The 23,811-nt window shown below is 42.3% G+C and overlaps 1 protein-coding gene across 1 annotated transcript; it reads right to left on the minus strand.

Annotated features, from left to right (window-relative positions):
* Positions 1-1,883: 1,883 nt before the first annotated feature.
* Positions 1,884-18,287, minus strand: LOC142905258 (cytochrome P450 3A8-like). The gene is made up of 14 exons (XM_032970476.2): positions 18,168-18,287; positions 15,268-15,360; positions 13,821-13,914; positions 13,178-13,230; positions 11,127-11,226; positions 10,734-10,847; positions 10,423-10,511; positions 8,385-8,533; positions 7,991-8,121; positions 6,940-7,030; positions 4,967-5,127; positions 4,519-4,745; positions 3,104-3,266; positions 1,884-2,427 (listed from the first exon to the last, which is right to left on the minus strand). Exons 2-14 carry the CDS (start codon positions 15,345-15,347, stop codon positions 2,341-2,343), a joined length of 1,539 nt encoding a protein of 512 aa, XP_032826367.1. The 5' UTR covers positions 15,348-15,360; positions 18,168-18,287; the 3' UTR covers positions 1,884-2,340.
* Positions 18,288-23,811: the final 5,524 nt, after the last annotated feature.

Consider the following 23,811-nt stretch of genomic DNA (forward strand, 5'->3'; position numbering starts at 1 on the left):
GTGAGGGCGGGCACAAGCCGGCGTGAGTAGGTTAAACGTTGAGTTTTATAAGGGCACCACGGGGTTGTCAGCCCCTCCCCACCCAGCCCACCCCTCCCACCCCCCACCCTCCCCTCCCCACCCAGCCCCTCCCTTCCCCACCCTCCCCTCTCCACCCCTCCCATTTTTGGATGCACGACGGACGGACGGACACAATAATCCCCTGTGGGCTGGTGTAACCAGGAGGTTCCTACCAGTATTCACCAATGTTCCTACACACGTGTAATAATTATCAACGGTGGAAATTTTCACGAATTGCCCGTCAATGAGCGACTCGCGCGACGCAACGCGTTGGAGATGCTCCCCCCGTGACAGCTGCACGTTTGCGTTATAACGTTCGTAATTAAGGGATTGATGCGAGGCTTACGAATAAGCATCCGGGCTTAAGAAAGTCCTTCCGAGTCATTTAAAATAAAATGAATGACTGTTGCATCAAGGCAAAACTCAAAACTCTTCCCGTTTCCAATACAGTACTCATACCGGTCAACCCATTTTCGCTTGACCCCGTGTTCATGTTTCTTCTCCCTTGTGATGGGACTTTGTAACGTGAACTTTGAGATTTATAAAGAGCACGGGATGACCAATAAAGTCTGAATTGGTCTGTAATGAGGTAGGGACTGATAAGGTCTTTGCAGGTGTGAGTACTGGTAATTGCACCATAACGTGGCAATGATAACGATCTTATCACTACGGGAAATTCCATTCTCTGCGTTATGGCAATGTTGTTCAGGAGAGCTTAAGGCCAATAATGTCGAGGTCTGTTCGCCACGAGAGAGGTCCTTCGGGAGTGAGAGTTCGTTCGTGTAGTTTTTTTTTACTATTTATGCTGTGAAAAATTGCATTGCTTATTGCATATAAATATGTAAGCTTTGAGTTTCTTGGCTGGCGGCTGGCTGAGGCTCCGATCCACACCAACAATGCAATATTGTACTGTTATTCTAGCCGTTGCCACCGTGACGGTGGGAAAAGATCGACCAAAACAAACCCCTTTTGTTACTTAAAGTTCGGAACACAAATATCTCCGGTTAAATTTTGATTTAAAACTTTCGTGACTGCAGGGATTCATATTCCATGGCTACAAAAGGCACTCACAGAGAGCTGTGTTCAAGCAATGCTGCTGAACGTGTGCACTCCCAGAATGCCATCTGGCTGATGGGATGAGGCAATACTTGAACGGTCTTGCTAAGTTTTCGACCTGAAGCATTAGGAGCCATCCATTTAGTCCGCACGCAAACATCCGTCAAAAGTTGACCCTCCCCCCCCTCCCTGTACACACGCGTAGTTTTTACCCCCCCCTCTCACCTGCATACGTACGCTTGACACCCCCCCCCCCGAATCCTATAGAACGGCCGATATTTAATCTACGCAGAAACGATCAAGGATTAATAATATTAACGTGTTTAAGCAAACAGATAGTTCACCGCCGGCTGCATTATTATTGAGGCTTCACCCCCGCCCCCCCTCGTTTCCTATGCGTACGTACATTGTCAGTAGACCCCCATACGCAAGCGTACGCATTTGGGTTAACCCCCCCCCTCCCCCCTCCATGCGTACGTACTAAATGGATGGTCCCTTAGTATACAGTATAATCTTGTATTGTACAATATAGTACTGCATACGGCATGATAAAAAAAAAATTACAAGACATGGTACATCTTACAACCAATGGAAAGTTATTAAAAACGACAAACTCAGACCATACACCCAGGGGGATTTCGCAATTGTAACACTTGGTGGAACATCCATGGTGGTTGTTTATAGGTCACACATGTCCCCACCGTAAGAATGTACAATTTCCGGCACTTGGTTGGCACCGCTAACGTCAATGAGCGCCACCCACAGCATCGCGATTCACGTATTTATTTAGCAAGTATACCAACTACATGGACCCGTATTACAAACCCAACCTTAAATCACGATAGATACCTACATGTAGAGTAACTTATAACAAGTATATTAATGTAATCACTTACTGTAATAAACAAAAAATACAATCATTATGATTATGAGTCAATTGTATATATATATTCGCAAAATGTAGAAAGAATAGATTCCTCCACAGTTGAACTGCAATATCTGTTGGCAATAATATATGTTGGCGCCAGAGAAATGGTTATTTTAAGACGCGCGAGGCACGATTAACTCATTGACAAACGTTACTTTTCTCTGCATTTTTGGAAAATGCTGCCCATAGCCATCACCGACCAAGGGCCTAATTGGCAAGGTGACGTGTTCCAACTGAACAATGTGAATGTAGCCGTCACCCTTGCTTCCTTCTCAATCGTTCACCCGATTCATATTTCACTCGGCCTCCTTTCGCGCCACAACTTTCACCTTCAGTGGTTTTTCCAGCTGTAAAAATGTATTCTTGTTAAATTGTGGTGGAATCTGTAAACAAAACAAAAAACGTTAAAAATGGTCAGAGCACGCTAAAAAATAACTTTCCGAGCTTCCATATGTATGAGCATTACTGAAATTAACATTTCAATTAGAGATGGTCGACTCCTACGATCCATAGCCCAGAATCGCAAAACAATGATTGGAATCTAATGACTCCCAACAGCATCATGGATTCATTCGAATTATGGAGGGTTAACATAAATACATTTAAGGAAATTATCCATTCATTTAAATGAACCAGGAATCTCCATTTAATGATTGAGATTTTTTTTGACAGCTTAGGAATTTTCAATATAATTATAATCAATAATTCAATGGTGAACTCTGGATATCCATTGAAATGAATGTGGTTCAAGTACTTTGGTAATTCCCCTTTCAATATGCTGCCGATTATCATGATCCTGGCAAATCCCACATAAAAGATTGACATATATATACTTTTGCAATTCCATTTAAACAAATGTGCATTGATGGACAATTCTTGCATGACAGAATCTGTGTTAAAATCCCATTAAAGTGAATACATATGTATTAATTCCCTTGGGAGAATGTTAATTAACAATGACAGTGAAATCATGGAATTCAAGCATTATTCCTGCAGGAACTATAAAGTAACTTTGTTTGTGAACAGTAAAGAGTGGAGGAGGGGGGTGTGATCGTGCACCGTGGTCTCGCTGCACGTCTGGAAAGAGTAGCGCTGCAGGATGCGACAGACAGCGATCTTCACGGACATCAGGGCAAAGCGCATGCCGATGCAGTTCCTGGGGCCGTGGCCGAAGGGCAGGTAGCAGTAGGGGTCACGCGCCTCCTTGGCCTCCTTGGTGAATCTGCACAATTCGCAGTCGTGCGCACACGCAGAATCGATGAACAGCGGGGTTCAACACAAACCAGTGATTCCTGATAGCCACGATCGCCAGTCTGCCAAGTGACAAGTTCTGTCCTGTTTGTATGCTGTAGTTCTTTCGCACCGTACGTAGCCAACCATGCCAACCGGAGGTGCGGGAGAACGGCAGACTAAACACAAAACGCAGTTCTAAAGAAATACATTTTCATTGTAGATTTAAAACTGCACAGCTCCAGTAGCTTCCTAATATTGGAAGAGTGTTCCAGACGGCCGCAGAAGCGCATCTGAAAGCGCGCGATGAAGCAACCGTCTTTGTTCGATGGCTAGCCAAATGCTGCTGCAAAGATGGATCAGAGGTCGCGTGATGGATTTTGCTCCTTGATGAGATCAGCAAGGTATTGTGGTTCATTTGTGGAAAGCACTTTGTATGTGTAATGAGCGCGACCTTGTAATGTATTCGTTTTGCAACCGGAAGTCGAAACAGCTTAGCGAGCAATGGACAGTCATGGTCCGATCTTGCAGTACTCATCTCAACACGTGCCAAAGAATTTGTACGCGCTGCAGCTTGGTAATATTTTTGACAAACGTCCCGCAGAGTAGCGAGTTTCAATAATCGAGCCTTGTCGATACTATGCCGCACGCCACCGTGTTGCTTTTGTCACAATTCGACAGTGGCCGAATGTGTCATAGAGCCCTGTCATAAAAATTGCAGAGGCTGACAATATTTTGCACGTGGTGACCAAACGACATTCTGCTCGAGTATGGTGTCGAGGCTTTTTAGATGAGTAAAAACTTAATCCTGGAGTGTGCGACAGCCACACCCGATGCTCCCAGTTTTTTTCCCCCTGAGGCCAAGTGCCAACCAGCAGAACCTCTAATTTATTTGGACTAAGCAGCAATCGTTTCATGCGAACCACACGTGCACCGCTCGCATGCAATCTGCGAGGTTACCGAGGCTCTCCATTTCTAACTTTTACTTAAACTGCGGTGTACAATTGTGTACCAGTAGCATATTGATGGAACTTGATGTCATGCGATGACATATTGGCGATCCGGAGATGTATGTTGAAAATAGAAGGGGGCCTAATGAATGGGCAAGAATGAATAAACTAATTTTCCTTCCAGTGTCATGTCCTGGACTGCAACCTCGATCCTTGATGCAATTGCTAAACCACAAAAATGTGCTCATGTTTATGAGTAACATTAATTATTCAAAAATCGTGAGACTCAATCACCGTTCCGGCCGGAACTCGTGAGGTTCGTCCCAGTACTGCGGGTCGTAGTGGAGCACCCACAATGGCACAGTGACCACCACACCCTTGGGGATGACCAGGTCATTCACAACCGTCGTCTTTTTACAGACGCGGTCCGTACGAGATGATGATGAGTACATCCGCAGAGTCTCGCACACGACCATGTCCAGATACTCCATCTGCTTCAGAGTCTCGTAATCTGGCAGTTTCTGCATGCATTCAAGGTGACACGGACCAATGCATTTTACATTAAAATGTTATTGTTTAACACAATTCATTATGGAGTGTGCAACACATTTGTCAATCAGCCTTTGAAAAACACGTTCACATTGACAAACATGTTCCGAATGCTGCGATGTATGACAGCGAGTAATACTCTAACAATGAATGCACCATACAGTACTTAAGTAGTTAATGTAAGTTGACTTACGCCATCTGGAAGAATTGTGTCGATCTCTTGCTGGACTTTAGTCTGGACGTCAGGGTTACAAGCAAGGCAATAGGCCAAAAAGGTGATGCTTGTGCTTGTGTTATCATAACCAGCCATGAGGAACAGCACTGCCTGAGACTCCAGTTCACCGTCAGTCAAATCTGTCAAATGAAACCGTAAACGCAGAAGACTACAGGTTGAATAGTTTTGTACACTGAATTAATTCCCATTACCCTAGGTTAACACTAGATGCGCAATCCACAAGTTTTCCAGTTCGATCTCCCAGGGCAGTAGCCGAAACAATGAGGAAGTGTCTTAAATCCTCCCACCTCTGTCTTCCCAACAGTATGCTGTAAATGGGTTCACCACAGTTAAGTAAATTCACAGGTCGTGTGTGGTGAAGGTGTGGGTACTCTCGCCTTTCCCTCCGAGACGTTTAGGTGGCATGGAAGAGTAAGCTAAGATACCCTCTCTAGAGTGCACTTCGGCCAGCAGTGGCATAAGTAATTGCAGGGCTGCACCAATTAGCTAATTTTACTGTGACGTATACTGAACTTTAAACATATTCGGAATTTTGCTGGCTGTCCAGTGTTCATATAACGCTACATAACGTGTACTGTACTACACGCTATGTCTTGTGAAAGGACCATAACCAACTCTACTGTATACGAGCATTTTGGCTTCCTTTGGTGGCCTTAAACCCATCTTCGATGGCGGTCAATTGGCTACAGTCGAGTCTTTACCAATATAATTGTCTGCAGTCGAGGCTTTACCAATATAGTTTTACAGTATTCCGATTTTACTTCATCTTAAAACAAAGTATGTAATGGCAAGTGTAATTTTAACATCAGTCTTTCGAATGGCTATTCACTGCAATTCATCAAAACATAACACTTTATGCATAGTGCATCTAATGACCGGAACCATATATGCATTTACAGTAAGACATAAAATAATAGGTTTTACCCTTTCTGGCAATAAAGCAGTTGTGTTAAGATATTCTCGGTTCTTTCGGTAAAATCACATAGAAGGGAAACAATAAAATAATAAAAATATAAAACAATAAAATTCTCACGACGTTTCGACTGCAACACAAGCAATCATCATCAGGTGTGAAAACCACAGCAAGAAAATTTGAAAAAACTAAGAATATGAATCCCTGCAGTCACGAAAGCATTAAATCAGGAGGTGTTAAGATGTTCACCAAATATAAACCTTTTGCAAGGAATCGTGTCTGCATTAACCACACTCAGTACTTGTGGTGAACGTGCAGACAAAACATGCCCTAATAATATATACATTGTCCCTGAAACTGCTTGGTCTACACCAGAAACAGCCTTTAGGGCCTGGTGTCACCAGTGAAAACCAGAGAACGCCAAAAGGTTTAATGCTAGAAAGAGTAAAACCAATTGTTATTTTTTCATACTTTGATACTGGAAAAAAAACATCTACTGTAAATGATAGCAGCCTCCCAAACTGTGCACCCTTTGTTTGGGATACGCGACTCAATCTCAGTTTCACACGAGATCAGGCCTGACCATTCCCTAGCATGCCCACGTTGATTTTAGCGCACTGAGCTCCTATCTTCGCTCTCAGTTATTTTGATGTTTCTGGGTCGGCTGCCATACATGACTGACCTCCACAATTATCCCCACAAATACACGTCAAGAGGTCGGGAGGTCCGGTGACCTTTTGATTGCCATTCATTAGGACCTCAGTCTTATAAGGGTCAATATTGAGGACACCTATACCCCCTGTACGCATCAAACAACCATACACACAAAGCACAGTCCAGAACTCACCACGGTTCCTGACTTGCCGCATCCTGTACACCACTACACATAAGACTTTATTATGTGTATGTATGTTGAACTTCTTTAGCACCATACGTAGCCAACAATGCTATTCGGAATGTAAGTGATCTAATACATTAATTACATCAACACGAGAGGATATTGTAATAAAATTCCTACACTTTTCTGCAGGAGCATTCCCTTCATTTCCATTCGAGGTGTTTTCTGAAAGTTGAGCATTCACCATCTGTTGCAGAAAGTCTACTCTTCCCTGCAAAAAGAAAACCTCACATTTTTACAACAGTAGCATACCTCTCAATCCATACGGTTTACCTGTATTCTTGTACAGGGAAATTGAGTGTTCAGGTCCATACGGCGTACAGTCGTCGTTTCAATACGGGGAAAAAATGTGTCCGTATGTGTTTCTCCCTTGTGACGGGACTTTGTAGGATGAACGTTGAGATTTATAAGGGCACGGGGTGACCAATAAGGTCTGAACTGGTCTGTAATAAGGTAGGCACTGATAAGGGGTTGACAGGTATGCAGTAGGTACATCGGTCTATTAACTAAAACACACGTGTCTTTGGGTCATTGCTGCATTTGTACAAAGTAAATGCATTTTTTTGTTCGAACGAGCAATAAGTCCAACGCTCACATGTAACAGTTTGTTTTTTGACAGAATTTAATATTTAAGGTTTGGAAAAGGTGTTTTGAATTCATGGCTTTTGTAGGATCTGATTAATGACACTGACGTGGTCAATTATGGAAAAAGCTTGTAAATCCTGTTTGCGTGTGGGTGACCTCTTAAATGTCTGCAATTCAGTTTTCGATTTCTTGAGTAACTCATAATCATGTGACAGCAGTCTAATTGGTCTGCAATTCCTCAAATACATTTTGTGTCGACCTTATTTGATTTAGTTTAGATTTTTTGTTCTCAACAGAAGCAAAGAGTTTCACCTCCTGATGTCGGTGTTTTATTTTAATCGTCTCAAACTTCCATGTAATTTGCTTAGGCATGTCTTCAGAAATTTCCACGTCCCGTCACATTCGTTGTGCAAGGTGACCTCCAAAATGCTCTGGGGTTTATGAGCAAGAGATGCATTTCGGATAAAAACTTCTCCTTTTTCATTTTTTTCATTTCATTTATTTGGTATAGCCCTGTGAGCCATTCCTAATGGCCTCCTCCTCCTCAAACGTTATTTTTAAAAAAAATATTTTTTTATGGACTCACCATGTCATTCAGCCCTTTCTGACGTTTGTTCTTCATTTGCTGAACAATTTTATGGAAAAAATGTATCGCTTTTTTATCAAACAAAGTCACTCCCAGTCTTTCGAGTGGAGAGATCAAAAATGGGAAGAACACTGAAAGAAATAATTTACATTGATTATGTCATGTCACTCAACGTTAATACAAATGAAATATAAAAAAATGTATCCTATAAATGTTAATTGACTGATACTTTGCAGATTTTTTTTTTGAGAGCTCACAAACCTGACAACATATTTTGGTTTGTCAGAATAATGTTTTTAGGAAACTATAAAATATGAAAACTGAGTTATTCATGAATTGTAAGTGAGGATAACACCACTGGCTTTGATTCATATAGTTGTAAAAAGGTACTTACAAATTACAGCAAATAAAGGGCTTGCGAAGTTTAATTTGAAAAGAAGTTTTGCATTTATGACAAATGGATCGTTGGGGTTGGTCTGAGAATCCACGTCCGTACTGAAGGCTGAGCTTGCGATCACGTCCATGCTGTACGTTCCAAAAATTCTATTTAGAGGTGAAAATTCACATGAAAGCAACAATTAGCCAAAGAATACCTGCTGTGAACTGCAAAGTGAAACTGATCCTGCCGAAATGCAGCATGATTAACACGTGTGTGTTATGTCCATTTGAAACCATATTTGATCTGAACCATATAGAGGATCATCATACTCATGGTAAATATTAACCGAGGCCTCGAGTTTCCTGGCTGGCTGCTGACTGGACTCCTCTCCACCCCAACAATAACTCTAATGTTAGTGACTGTGGGCTGCTGCCACTTCAACAAACTAGCTGGGTAACTGGCTAAATGGGATGTTTTGTGTGACAACTGAACATTACATTTCATTGAATCGGCGGTAGAAGTTCGGAAAACATATAATCGATAGTGACACCTAAGAGGTGGGAGTATCAAATACAGAATACTGACTACAGTTCATATAAAATCGTTCTAACATTTTTATTTGTGCTCCTATTAATGTAATTATTACACCAAATATCATTGAAATCCTAGAGAATATTTTAAAAAAAGCCTGACAATGCAAAATATCTTGGAATTTTATTCCATAAAAATATATATTTTAGTGCTTTAGGTACAGGATCGTGAGGAAAAAGTACAAAAATGGCAGCTATCTTTTATTTTTCGTCACAGCGCAACGGGTTCTCTAAATAGGAACAATAACGATAACAATTTTCAGCCCTTTGTTAAACCATTTCTGATTGGAGGACTTCCCTATGCCATGCTGATCACATCCCCGCTGATGGATCGCACCTCTGCTAGAAGCATCTCAAACCAGCCACAACGAGCGATGAAATAATTGGTCGTAAACTTGGGAGACAAAATAATAAATCTGGCTTTGAAATTCGCGCTCAGATAGAGAAGGCTCGCAATGAATCTTATCAGTCAGCTCACATACCGAGTTGACGAACGAAACTTTCTGCTTTACAATTTCCCCAAATCCCTCACCTTCAAACTCCAAATGATCCAAAATGCCGCTGCCAAACTTCTCACCCACACCCATAAACGAAACCACAACCCAATATTCCGATTTCTTCACTGATTCCCAAATCGGTCCCAGATCAACTTCAGTATTGCCCTCATTATCTTAAAGATCCTTTCTAGAGTCAGCTCTACAACCGCTCCATTCCCATTTCACTCCACCCATGCACTCTCAGCTCCAGCAACCAAGGCTATCAAAGCCCCTCGTTAACCTACACTCAGTGGGAGGTAACTCGTTTTCTCTGTAACTCCCAAAGTCTGAAACTCCCCTCCCTCAGCAATGTAAGCTCCCCACATCTGTTCAAGTGCATGCACACGACCTTCTTGTTTTCATCTGCCTGTGACTTTCTCTATCTCTATAAATGAGTAGGCCTCCTTTCCAGAGGATGCTCATGTTCTACTGTTCTGTACAGCGTTTTGAGATGCAGTTGCATTTAGATAATATATACATCCACGTCGCAATGTATGATCAGGTACTGGCATAACCAATCCTGGTACAGCGGTTACTAAAAATAAAATAGCGGTAAATATCGGTCAACTCTAGTACAAGAAGAAAAGCAAAAATCAGCACTCATTGGTTAGGGATGCAGATTTATTATATAAAACTGGGTTGGCATTGGGGCACTAAAGATATTGGCTGTTTAAGGCAAGAGGGATGAATATGCATGTGTGTCTTGCGTAAAATTAGAAATCTTGTCACTGGTATTGATGGTGATTAACAAAATGCATTACACATGAACTGTTCCTTTAACACACATACCCACCACGCCTTGCTGGAATGACACACATCAAACTGTGTTGAACACCTTAAGTTCATTTACAGCACACACACCACACTGACCTTTCACGTGAGTAAAATGCGATTTAAAGAAATCCAACGGTGGCTTTCATAGCTTACTCTTTTAAATCCACTGGTTGTTCCAACTGGCACGGTTCGTGGAGGTTCTGCACCAGCACTTCAGCACAGCGCTGAATCAGGGGACACATCTGGAAGAGAGAGAGGTTTTTATCAGTGTCAGTTCCAGGGCATGGTTTTAAGAACACGATTATATATAAAAATCGATTAATTAAAGAGTACTGTTTGTTGCTGGCTGTTTGGCATTTTGAGTCTGTTGTCCAGTGCTCAGCAATCGTGATTACAACAAAAACGTTAAATAAAACATTCTATAGAGCTGCCAACGCTGCTTTATTTCAAATGCACGTCTTTACCTGCTTGATTTTTCCGCCACTGAACGCTGGAGTCAGCACATTTCGGATACGCTTCCAGTGCTCATCTTCAGCTATGAGCAGAACATCTTTGATGGGCCCGCTAAGTCCAAATTTCTGTTGAAAGAAAAGTGAAATTAGGTGATACCTTATGGGTAAAATAAATTAAAACAGTATGGAATTGCATTCATTAATACTGTAGAGTACGTCACGTAGCCAGATACTGGGAAAATGGGACAGTTGAGGCTTTCAGATTCACAGCACCACAACCAACACCTTGATCATACAATTTGCTCGAGTTTCTGTTACAACACAAGAAATTAAATATCTATAAATTAAAAAACCTCAGTTGGGAAACTCAGCGTTGCTAATTTGTCTTCTATCTGCACTGCTCACTCGGCGATTGGTGAAGGACTCCAGGCAATCTTTGACGAGGATTTGTTTCAGCATGTTTGTGTCAGTCACCATGAGCACGGGTACCCGGCCATCGTAAATCCTGTACATGTACAGAGAAGAAAGACATCATTGCAGGTGCTGGATTTGTTTGAAAAATATTGCTCATATTTCTGCAATGTATACGTCAATCATTGACCCTTCTTCAGTTGCTCACTCAGTGTGATTGCTCTGGTATTCCTGGTCCAAAATGTGTCAGAACCATGACAAATTCCAAGTATATAACTTTTTTAAACTAAACATAAACACTGCTTATTCATATCTCAGGAGGCTGCCATGGTTATCACGGTTGGCTACATACGGTGCGAAAGAAGTTCAAGATACATACGTTGGCATATTACGCTTGCCAGGGCACGGCAATCAAAACAATAATGCGGTTATGTTTCTTAAATGCCATCACGTGCGGTGCTGTAAAGTGTGTGTACTCTCACCTCTTTCAAGATGTCTGGTCAGTGTGGACGAGTAGGATAAAATACCATTACCATCTAAGAGGCATTCATTTTCTATTGCTCCCTCAAGTAGGGGGGAGGCCATTCCGCCAGAAGTGGCGTCAGTATCCTTTACCTTTGGTCATTTATACAATTATTTAACTGCAAATCATGCCAGAGTTTCCTTAAGTAAAAAGAATGCTTCCAATGGCAGATCACTGTTAGTAGGCTCACATGACATTGACTTCTCCAAGACAGAGGTTCTCTGCAAGCCATCTGGCTACCATGAGAGATTCGTTCATGAGGCTATCCACATATACAAACACAGAGACAATTTCAACCGAGAAGATGGATTCTGGCTTAGCTATCATTGGAAGGATTTGATAAACCATTTCGGGTCTTAATTGATTATTCACGCTTACGGTGGCTTTCAGACCGCATCCATTATTTTCATCTCCTCCCTCCTCTTTTCCGAACATAGATGGACTCGTCCATATGAATAACTGCCAAATCGCTCTCCGTGGTGCTAATGTTCAAAAAACGCCACTATTTTCAAATTTTCTTGCTGTGGTTTTCACACCTGATGATGACTGCTTGTATTGCAGTCGAAACGTCGTGAGAATTGTATTATTTTATATTTGTATTATTTATTGTTTCCCTTCTACGTAACTTTACCGAAAGAACCAAGAATATAATTCTTCCAATGGTTAAATTTTTGTCTTTAAGTTTGAATCTTATCCAGTATGTATTTTGGCAAGCCACATGCATCTTGCCTTAGTTTGTTCTCATTGTGCCCTATATTCCTATAATCATGTTCACAGGATCATGCATAACACAAAATACAATTTACATTCATAAATGAAACTGCCTTCAAGAGAAAAAAATATATAACGGGTGACATTTCGGCCAATTGGCCTTTTTATGTGGCGTGAAGCAGGGCCTTTACCTGAAACGTCACCTATTAGATATTTTGATTTTATTCATATGTCTTCTTTGGTTCTTTCGGTAAAGTCACGTAGAATGAGAATAAAGTAATAAATTAATAAAATAAATAACACAATAAAATTCTCACGACGTTTCGGCCACAACACAAGTGGCCTTCTTCAGGTGAAGCGCTGTCGTCCCGACAGGTCTGTTCCTTTCACCTGAAGAAGGCCACTTGTGTTGTGGCCGAAACGTCGTGAGAATTTTATTGTGTTATTTTATTTTATTAATTTATTATTTTATTCTCATCCTACGTGACCTTACCGAAAGAACCAAAGAAGATGAATCCTTGCCGTCACGAAAGCTTTAAATCGAAATTTATTGATGTTTAGTTTTTTTTTATTTGTGCATGTGCCCCATTAACAAAGCAGCAGCATTACCAAATAATGTGTTTATATACTCATAGGAATATCGGGTACACAAGTATACAATTATTCGGTATACCTTATACTCAAAATGGTAATGCCTTATGTTGGTTAATTATCTCTACAACAAGCCAGCTTAGCAGCGATTTCGGGAAATTACCAAGTGGGAAATTAAGCCCTGGTCCTCACACTTAAATCACAAGTGATAGAAGCTTACCCCCAGACTCTGCCGTATTTTCTGAAACTCTCTGCATCAAATTCTCTGAATCCCTGTGTGAAAAAAAAAATCAGTAAACATGACAATCTGCATATGCATGGTGCTTTTGTTTATTTATTTACTTTCGTTAAACCCAGGGACAGGTCTCATTGAGCTAAAAATCTATCTTTCAAGGTTCATTCCAGGGTCATACAATTAAGAAAGATCACTTAATTACCAAATATTATCCATACCAAATGTTTACAAATACTGAATGGTCAGTAGTATTTGTGAAATGATGCTGACATTTATGTCATGTAAAACTGCGAAAAGGTTGCCAACTCTGAGGCACAAAAACCAGGACACATCATGGAAAGAAGAATATTGCGCAATATCGAAAGGTGCATGCAAACGAGTTGCTTTGAGTGGTGTATTCTAATTCTTATTAAGTAACTGACAAAAACAGGGACTTTTAATGTCCTGGGAAGTCTTACATATTTTCCAGGATTGGCTACCTCAAAAAGATGATCCTGGGAAAACCTGGAGAGGTGGCAACCCTGTGTGCAACATGATGTAATTGGATGTCTGATCCAATGGTCACAATCATTCATAGTATGTTCTAGAAACCCCCATTTGCATCTAATATTCATATTAGAGTTCTGACCTTGAGGTAGTGGTGGAAAGTTCCCACTAGCGGGAAAGGTGTTGGCCCAGGAACTCCCATCTTCTTGAAGATTTGGTATGGCCATAGCAAATAACTGCGACAGAACAGATTTGTATTGGGAGGATACAAATCAAGTTTCATTTATTAGGTATAGCCCTGTGAGCCATGCGGCTCTTGAGTCGGGTGCAACAGCAACAAACAAAATATGAACAGAGAAACATCTTAAAGCGACGACGTGCAATAGAAACATCCTGGGATAAACCAGCAAATCTTACAGAAAAAAACACCGCATTACAACGCTGTGTGCAAAAATCCTAGTGTGATGCAAGTCAAACAATAACAACCATAAGACAATTTAGATTCAAGTTATCAGGCCAACTCCGCACTTCCGCAAGAAACATGGCTTAACCAAATGTTTTCGAAATCACCAAAATAAAGCTATAAAACACAATGTAACAACAGTAATCATAGTAACGTCTGATTTAAAGCTTTTGTGACTGCAGTAATTCATATTCTTAGCTCTTTCGGTAAAGTCACGTTGAAGGGAAACAATAAAATAATAAAATATATATAAAACAATAAAAATTCTGTTTTATATATTTTATTATTTTATTGTTTCCCTTCAACGTGACTTTACCGAAAGAGCTAAGAATATGAATATACATAGTAACGTCTATTAAAATGTAACAATAAACGATATACATAACATGTACGACCAAACTTGCAGCCATATCTGGCAGCATGACACTCCCAGTGTATGTGTGAGTGAGTTTTATAAGGTTAGAAATAATCATAGTAATAATATACAACAAAGCCCTTTCTGTAAATATACTACTATTTGAGCTCGTGTTGTTGTTTTGACCATACTTCTGCAAGCTGGTGAGCGTGGGCTTGGTGAAATTTGGAGATATGCCAAGGACTGTTTCAATTGTCACTCACCACTGATGTTGGCCATAGCCAGAAATCAAACTCCGGTTGGCTAGGTTCAAAGTATGGTGTGATAACTACTGCTTCACCGCTCACCCCAAGGTTAGAAGCACTCTGATTACAAATGTTACAGCTCATTGTCAAAGGTTAGACATAGAGTACTGTAATTGAATCAAGTCCTGACTAGAGAAATATATATACAGTACATCCCATTATTCAATGGGGTTTGTTTGGTACCACCTAGGGTGACAAATGCGATAAGTATCCACCACGGCCAAAAATATTTACTTACATGTTGTCTGTTTTATACATACCTGTACACACTTCCTATTCATGATCATATTTCATAGACGTTTCATATCACACGCCTTTATTTTTTTTTTCAAAATATTATCTAATCAAACATGCCGCAGTACCCTTATTTAATGACATTTTATCATTAAATTTACGAGTGACCTTGCTAACCTTACAAATGTTTATATAAATATAAAACCATTCAAGTAAAGCGGAAAGCACTCACATTGCAGACAAAATGAAGGCAGCCAATGTCAGAACCAGGGTAAAGGGAGACATCTCAGACAGGCTGGACATGAAAGCCATTATTGTGAAGAATCTGTGAACACAGACAGCAAGATCATAATAATTCTCATATTGTGGTTTAACATAAGCAGCAGGTTATAATTGGGGGCGAGGGGGGCACTATCGCAACCTGTTTGTCACGTCATCTCAAAGTCCAACAGCGGCCGAGTAATGAGACTTTATTTGGTAGTTATAGCGGGCATTTATATAAAGATGTAGTGTTATGTAAATGTTAAAGAGAAAAGTGAATGGTTTATCACCAAACATTAACAAAAACATTTTTTTTTGGGGGGGGGGGGGGGGGGGCAGAGCTTTGTGATGTCATATTTGAGGGGGGGTCTGACTTTTTGTGACGCCGTGTGACGAGGGGGGGGGGGTAAAAAATCGTCCGACATCACGTGACGTCATTTATGGACGGCCCCTTAGCGTTAACACACGTGTGTGTGCGAAATACACGCCTGCAGGGGCGCGCGCGTGCACGCGTTCGCTGTTGTGGTGGTGGTGGTGTACGTGGGGCGTGTGCGGGATAACCCCGGGCGGTGGTGAGCCAGCCACTTAGCCATGCCCCTCAGAGAGGGCGCTGGCGCGGGGGAGGCCGATCACTCGATCGGCGGGGGCCCGGCGAGAGGCCGACGACGACGACGACGAGGAGGAGGGTGGAGTGGAGGGGGTGGACGTCGCGCCTCGCCCGCTCACAGGGAGCGGGCGATATATATTTGTTTTATTACTGTACTGTAATGAATACTGTCGTTGAAACCACTGCGATGGGTCCACGAGTCCGGTCCATCGGGAATGCGCATGTTTGGTTTCAGCACAGCTTTATATTTAGATTCCCTCCGAAATGCGAGACATCGATTAGCAGTGAGCACAACAATGTCACTTGTCTTTGTAATCTTCCGTGTGCACTTCATGGGACTTCATTAGATCTCCTTTGCCAGTACCAAAATGTAATAATAGGGTTTTTCCCCTTTTTTCTGGCAAACAAAACTGAAACCTTCTTACAAGGATTCATGTTACTGCATTAACCACAATACCTGCAGTCAAAATGCAAACAAAAAACATACTATGATATGTGGCATTGTCTTTGAAACTGATTGGTCCACACCAAGCCGTCCCTTGATTGGTCCACACCAAGCAGTCCCTTGGTGTGGACCAATCAGTTTCAAGGACAATGCATCAAATATAATCATAGTATGGTTTTTGTTTACATTTTGACTGCAGGAATTGTGCATTATGAGACCTTTGCCAGTAACAAGATATAGGAATAGGTTTTACCCTTTTAACTGGTCCAACACCAATGGAGACTAGGCTCTAAGAAAAGCCGACTCGGGTGTGGACCAATCAAATTCAAGGACAGTGCATATTATTATCAGAGTTGTCTTTTTTGTTTGCATTTTGACTGCTTGTGTTGTGGTTATTGCAAACATGATGCCTTGAATAAAGGTGTCAGTTTTTTGTGCCAGTTAAAAAGGGTAAAACCCATTACTATATCTTGTTACTGGCAAAGGAGGTCTCATAATGTAAATGCTCACCCCGAGCCCTCAATACTCTGATAGTGCGCTGTTTTTGAGTTGTACGCCTTTTGGCGTCTTCTGGTCCAACACCAGTGGAGACTAGGCTCTAAGAAAAACTGTCTCGGGTGTGGACCAATCAAATTCAAGGACAGTGCCATCATCATTGTCAGAGTTGTCTTTTTTTGTTTGCATTTTGACTGCTTGTGTTGTGGTTATTGCAAACATGATGCCTTGAATAAAGGTGTCCGTTTTTGTGCCAGTTAAAAGGGGTAAAACCTATTCCTATGCAGGTATTGTGGTTAATGCAGACATGAATCCTTGTAAAAGAAAAAGTTTCCGGTATTGTTGCCAGAAAAAAAAGGGGAAAAACCCTATTATTATATTCGTGGGACTTATTTCGCAACGTGCGTAGCGAATTCGGAGCAGGTACGGCGGACACGGGAGGCCAACAAACAAAACACACACGAAAAAAATATATAACTTTTTAAAACAATGCGTGTCAGTGTGTGCGTTACACCCTATGCATGTGTTGTAATTGTTGTCTTGGACCTTCGCTGCGCTTAAGTCAGCGGACAGTCATCAACAAATATGCGGCATTGTATTATTATTATACTACGCAGAGACCTTGCCCGGCGCGGCACGGGGCGAAGCAAGATTTGGCGCAACTTTCGATAACGTGCATATCGAACCCCTCCTCCATCAAGCGCCTACCTCATTACAAACCAATTAAGAGACCTTATTGGCCCTTATAATTAATCAACCTCTTAAATAACAGGTCCCTGCAGGGTGGGCTGGTAGGAACATTGGAATTTTGCGCGATTTTATTTTTACACCCCAACAGCACGAGATTTCACTTCGTTAAAGTATTGAAAGGGGACGGACGGACAGACGGACGGACACATGAATCTATTGCAGGCTGGTACACTCAGTTTACAACTTCGTTCCTACCAGTAACAGGTCCCCGTGACAAGGGAGCAACTCAAACAAATGGACGCACGTGTTTCGTTGTGAAACGGCTGTAACGCCGCCGGCGCTGGCGTGCGGGAACGCGCGAACTCAATTCCCGTACACAAGAAGAACGGGTTGGCCGTACGGGTTGACACGGTATGCGATAGGCGCGTTCGATTTCAGAATTAGAAACACAGCCGTCACGTATCGAGTAAATTGTTGTAGTTGTTGTTGTCGTTGTTGTTGTTGAACCAGGCGATTAACCTCCACATTGATTGTATCGCGAATTACAAAACTTATTAAACGGATGTGTGTTTTTGACTGTTAATACTCGTGTGTAAACAAACAAGGCTACGTGCCAAAAGTAATCGCAACTCACCTTCACGCGAACTTTCTTTTCAGCAGCTGAACAAAAAAACTCCCGTCCGCATTCTTGTGACACTGTATGTGGTGCATATAAGGTCGCTGCGGCGGAAGTGAGTGGGTGTGAAACCATGACAACCACTGGAGTGGGTGGGTGTGAAACCATGACAACCACTGGAGTGGGTGTGAAACCATGACAACCACTGGAGGCGGGTGTGAAACCATGGCAACCACTGGAGTGGGTGTGAAACCATGACAACCACTGGAGGAAAGTGAGTGGGTGTGAAACCATGACAACCACTGGAGTGGGTGGGTGTGAAACCATGACAACCACGAGAGGAAAGTGAGTGGGTGTGAAACCATGACAACCACTGGAGGAACTCGATGGGTGTGAAACCATGACAACCACTGGAGGAAAGTGAGTGGGTGTGAAACCATGACAACCACTGGAGGAAAGTGGATGGGTGTGAAACCATGACAACCACTGGAGTGGGTGTGAAACCATGACAACCACTGGAGGAAAGTGGATGGGTGTGAAACCATGACAACCACCTGAAGAAGTGGGTGGGTGTGAAACCATGACAACCACTGGAGTGGGTGTGAAACCATGACAACCACTGGAGGAAAGTGAGTGGGTGTGAAACCATGGCAACCACCTGAAGAAGTGGGTGGGTGTGAAACCATATATATGACCGTGTATCATCTTACGGGACAATCGAAAGGCACAGAATGTTTCGATTGCATACGTTTGACTGAATGTCTAAAAAAGCTGTTATTCTGATAAGGTAGGCCAGCTGCTGACCAAATATGGGCAAGTTTGCGCAATGTAGCAAGGATTGCGCAATGTCAAACAATGACAAATGGTCACCCACGCAGCATGAGTACATAAACAGGAAACGTTTGGAGTTTAAAAATAGGTAACTGACTCAAGAAAGCCAAGCATGTTTTTCATGGCTTTTTTTCATATTGCTCTAACGTAGCATCTACCATTAATTGTCTGAAAATATATATTTTTAAAAACCCCAATGCAGGACCCTCCTGAAAAAGAGTCATACCACCGAGTGCGGCTTTTCTGGATAAATCAATAAAATGAAGATGATCAACCGCTGACAATGTTTCACCAAGTAAATTAGTCTGTTCCTTACCCCTTCTGCCACCTCATTCCCATGCCATGTCATATGGGGCCATCCATTTAGTACGCACGCATCGAGGGGGGAGGGGGGTTAACCCAAATGCGTACGTTTGCGTATGGGGGGGGGGTGAAGCCTCAATAATAATAATGCAGCCGGCGGTGAACTATCTGTTTGCTTAAACACGTTAATAGTATGAATCCTTGATCGTTTCTGCTTAAAGGACGCAACCTGGGCTTGCTGTATTCACTCCAACGCTGTCCTCTGGACAGTCCGGTCCCTTAACCTGATGAAGGCCACTTGTGTTGTGGCCGAAACGTCGTGATTTTTTTTGTTATTTTATTTTTACCTTTCGTGACTTTACCGAATAGAACCTAAGAGTATGGATCCTTGCAGTCACGAAAGCTTCAAATCTAGAATAAATATCGGCCGTTCTGTAGGATTTGGGGGGGGTTGTCAAGCGTACGCAGGTGGGGGGGGGGGGGTCAAGTTTTGACAGATTTTTGCGTACCTACTCAATGGATGCCCCCCTATGCGGATATTCGATGCACAAATGGATGGAAAATAAAAAAAAAACTCCCCAATAGATGTGCGATTATGGTCAACCAAAACAAGACCGTGGAAGATAGAACGATTGAATGCCCGTTTCACAAATACGAATAAGGCATCACAGCAATTGTCTGGATCGAACGAATGAATCTAAAATTATACTGTAGTTGTTGCTTTACATCAACACCAGCCATTCGGAAAAAAGATTCACAGTAATTATACAACGTTGCGTCAACCATTGACATGTGGTTGCATCAACCACATGTCAACGACCAGGCATTAATCGTGTGTGTTAATTCTGCTCATAATCACGTGTGAATGCCACACTTAACCATTTTAATGTAAAACAATTTGAGTTCTGAAAAAAACCAGTGGCTTTTTCTCAAATGTTAATCTGCTGTTGAGTCTCTATAATTTACGGGCTACAGTTTAGTGTAGGGCTTAACTTTCTAACTTCCTGGATGTTGACAATAATGTAGAGTGTTGTTGTTCCACAATAATTAGTTGCGTGAAGCGTGTAACGATTTGTATTTGAACGGAGACGACTGTAGCACGTGGAATATATGACCGGGGTGGCTCTCATAACCCCAGACTCTACAGGATATATGTAACACACACTGGAGTGGGTGGGTGTGAAACCATGACAACCACTGGAGTGGGTGTGAAACCATGACAACCACTGGAGGCGGGTGTGAAACCATGGCAACCACTGGAGGAAAGTGAGTGGGTGTGAAACCATGACAACTACTGGAGTGGGTGGGTGTGAAACCATGACAACCACGAGAGAAAAGTGAGTGGGTGTGAAACCATTACAACCACTGGAGGAACTCGATGGGTGTGAAACCATGACAACCACTGGAGGAAAGTGAGTGGGTGTGAAACCATGACAACCACTGGAGGAAAGTGGATGGGTGTGAAACCATGACAACCACTGGAGTGGGTGTGAAACCATGACAACCACTGGAGGAAAGTGGATGGGTGTGAAACCATGACAACCACCTGAAGAAGTGGGTGGGTGTGAAACCATGACAACCACTGGAGTGGGTGTGAAACCATGACAACCACTGGAGGAAAGTGAGTGGGTGTGAAACCATGGCAACCACCTGAAGAAGTGGGTGGGTGTGAAACCATATATATGACCGTGTATCATCTTACGGGACAATCGAAAGGCACAGAATGTTTCGATTGCATACGTTTGGCTGAATGTCTAAATAAGCTGTTATTCTGATAAGGTAGGCCAGCTGCTGACCAAATATGGGCAAGTTTGCGCAATGTAGCAAGGATTGCGCAATGTCAAACAATGACAAATGGTCACCCACGCAGCATGAGTACATAAACAGGAAACGTTTGGAGTTTAAAAATAGATAACTGACTCAAGAAAGCCAAGCATGTTTTTCATGGCTTTTTTCATATTGCTCTAACGTAGCATCTATCATTAATTGTCTGAAAATATATATATATTTTTAAAAACCCCAATGCAGGACCCTCCTGAAAAAGTCATACCACCGAGTGCGGCTTTCCTGGATTTATCAATAAAATGAAGAGGATCAACCGCTGATAATGTTTCACAAAGTGAATTAGTCTGTTCCTTACCCCTTCTGCCACCTCATTCCCATGCCATGTCATATGGGGCCATCCATTTAGTACGCACGCATCGAGGGGGGAGGGGGGTTAACCCAAATGCGTACGTTTGCGTATGGGGGGGGGTGAAGCCTCAATAATAATGCAGCCGGTGGTGAACTATCTGTTTGCTTAAACACGTTAATAGTATGAATCCTTGATCGTTTCTGCTTAAAGGACGCGACCTGAGCTTGCTGTCTTCACTCCAACGCTGTCCTCTGGACAGTCCGGTCCCTTCACCTGATGAAGGCCACTTGTGTTGTGGCCGAAACGTCGTGATTTTTTTTGTTATTTTATTTTTACCTTTCGTGACTTTACCGAATAGAACCTAAGAGTATGGATCCTTGCAGTCACGAAAGCTTCAAATCTAGAATAAATATCGGTCGTTCTGTAGGATTTGGGGGGGTTGTCAAGCGTACGCAGGTGGTGGGGGGAGGGGTCAAGTTTTGACAGATTTTTGCGTACCTACTCAATGGATGCCCCCCTATGCGGATACTCGATGCACAAATGGATGGAAAATAAAAAAAAAACTCCCCAATAGATGTGCGATTATGGTCAACCAAAACAAGACCGTGGAAGATAGAACGATTGAATGCCCGTTTCACAAATACGAATAAGGCATCACAGCAATTGTCTGGATCGAACGAATGAATTTAAAATTATACTGTAGTTGTTGCTTTACATCAACACCAGCCATTCGGAAAAAAGATTCACAGTAATTATACAACGTTGCGTCAACCATTGACATGTGGTTGCATCAACCACATGTCAACGACCAGGCATTAATCGTGTGTGTTAATTCTGCTCATAATCACGTGTGAATGTCACACTTAACCATTTTAATGTAAAACAATTTGAGTTCTGAAAAAAACCAGTGGCTTTTTCTCAAATGTTAATCTGCTGTTGAGTCTCTATAATTTACGGGCTACAGTTTAGTGCAGGGCCTAACTTTCTAACTTCCTGGATGTTGACAATAATGTAGAGTGTTGTTGTTCCACAATAATTAGTTGCGTGAAGCGTGTAACGATTTGTATTTGTATTTGAACGGAGACGACTGTAGCACGTGGAATATATGACCGGGGTGGCTCTCATAACCTCAGACTCTACAGCAGTGGTTCTTAACCTGGGTTCGATTGAACCCCAGGGGTTCGGTGAGTCGATCTCAGGGGTTCGGCAGAGCCCCCGCCACGGAGGTCCGGACACACTTGAATTATTGTGTAAATTTGTGATGACACACACGGCCCGCTTGGCCATCACTGGCTGCAGATGATCATGCTACACTGCTTGGCCAATCAGCGCTGCGGGGAATTTAGTGCGTACTCAGTAGTCAACGTGTGACTGTTGTTGTCGTACGTCGTGTGATTTCTTTAATATTTTATCCATACTAACTATGTCGGGCAATAGAAGAAAGTGGTCGGACGAATATGTACAACATGGATTCTCATGTATCACGGAACGTGATGGGAGTGAGCGTCCTATCTGCATGATTTGTAACGCCAAGTTGAGCAACTCTAGTCTTGCACCGGCAAAACTAAAGGAACACTTCTTGAAGCTGCATGGAGACGGGGAATACAAGAACACAACACTTGCTGAATTCAGGGTGAAGAGAGCCAGATTCGATGAAAGGGCCACTCTGCCTGCTCTTGGATTTGTACCTGTTAACAAACCGATCCTGACAGCATCGTACGAAGTTGCTTACCTGATCGCAAAGCAGGGCAAGCCACACACCATTGGTGAAACACTTGTGAAACCAGCTGCATTAAAGATGGCGAATCTGATACTCGGAACAGCGGCCGAAGGTAAATTATCCCAAATTCCCCTTTCAAATGACACCGTCAGTGACAGAATAGAAGACATGAGTAAAGACATCTTGGCTCAAGTAGTCGCGGATCTGATTTCAAGCCCGGCAAAATTCAGCCTTCAACTCGACGAAACCACAGACGTTTCTGATCTAAGCCAGCTTGCTGTTTTTGTACGCTATGTGAAAGACGACATGATAAAAGAAGAGTTTTTTTATTTTGTAAGCCTCTTACAACAACAACGAAGGCAGCCGATGTGAAGAAGCTTGTGGATGACTTCTTCAGAGACAACAATCTTTCATGGGATATGGTTTCTGCAGTTTGTACGGACGGAGCTCTAGTCATGCTGGGAAGAAAGTCTGGTTTTGGTGCGCTAGTAAAGGCCGATGCACCACACATCATTGTGACGCATTGTATTCTGCACAGGCATGTGTTGGCAACAAAAACCTTACCTCCAAAAATGGCAGAAGTATTAAAAACTGTGGTGGAATGTGTGAACTATGTGCGAAAAAGTGCTCTGAGGCACCGCATCTTCAGTGAGCTGTGTAAAGAAATGGGCTCT

This window comes from Petromyzon marinus, chromosome 43 (assembly GCF_048934315.1).
Source record: "Petromyzon marinus isolate PM22_M1 ecotype Great Lakes invasive population chromosome 43, UKy_Petmar_22M1.pri1.0, whole genome shotgun sequence".
Lineage (NCBI taxonomy): Eukaryota > Metazoa > Chordata > Hyperoartia > Petromyzontiformes > Petromyzontidae > Petromyzon > Petromyzon marinus.

Bases quoted from the DNA above. Each gene is read 5' to 3' on its own strand.
- LOC142905258 (XM_032970476.2), bottom strand. From the start codon at position 15,347: ATGGCTTTCATGTCCAGCCTGTCTGAGATGTCTCCCTTTACCCTGGTT. The intron at 13,231-13,820 runs GTCAGAACTCTA...TTTTTCACACAG, and splicing joins CTTTCCACCACTACCTCAAG to GGATTCAGAGAATTTGATGC. The intron at 8,534-10,422 runs GTAAGCTATGAA...ACCTCTAAATAG, and splicing joins CAACCAGTGGATTTAAAAGA to AATTTTTGGAACGTACAGCA.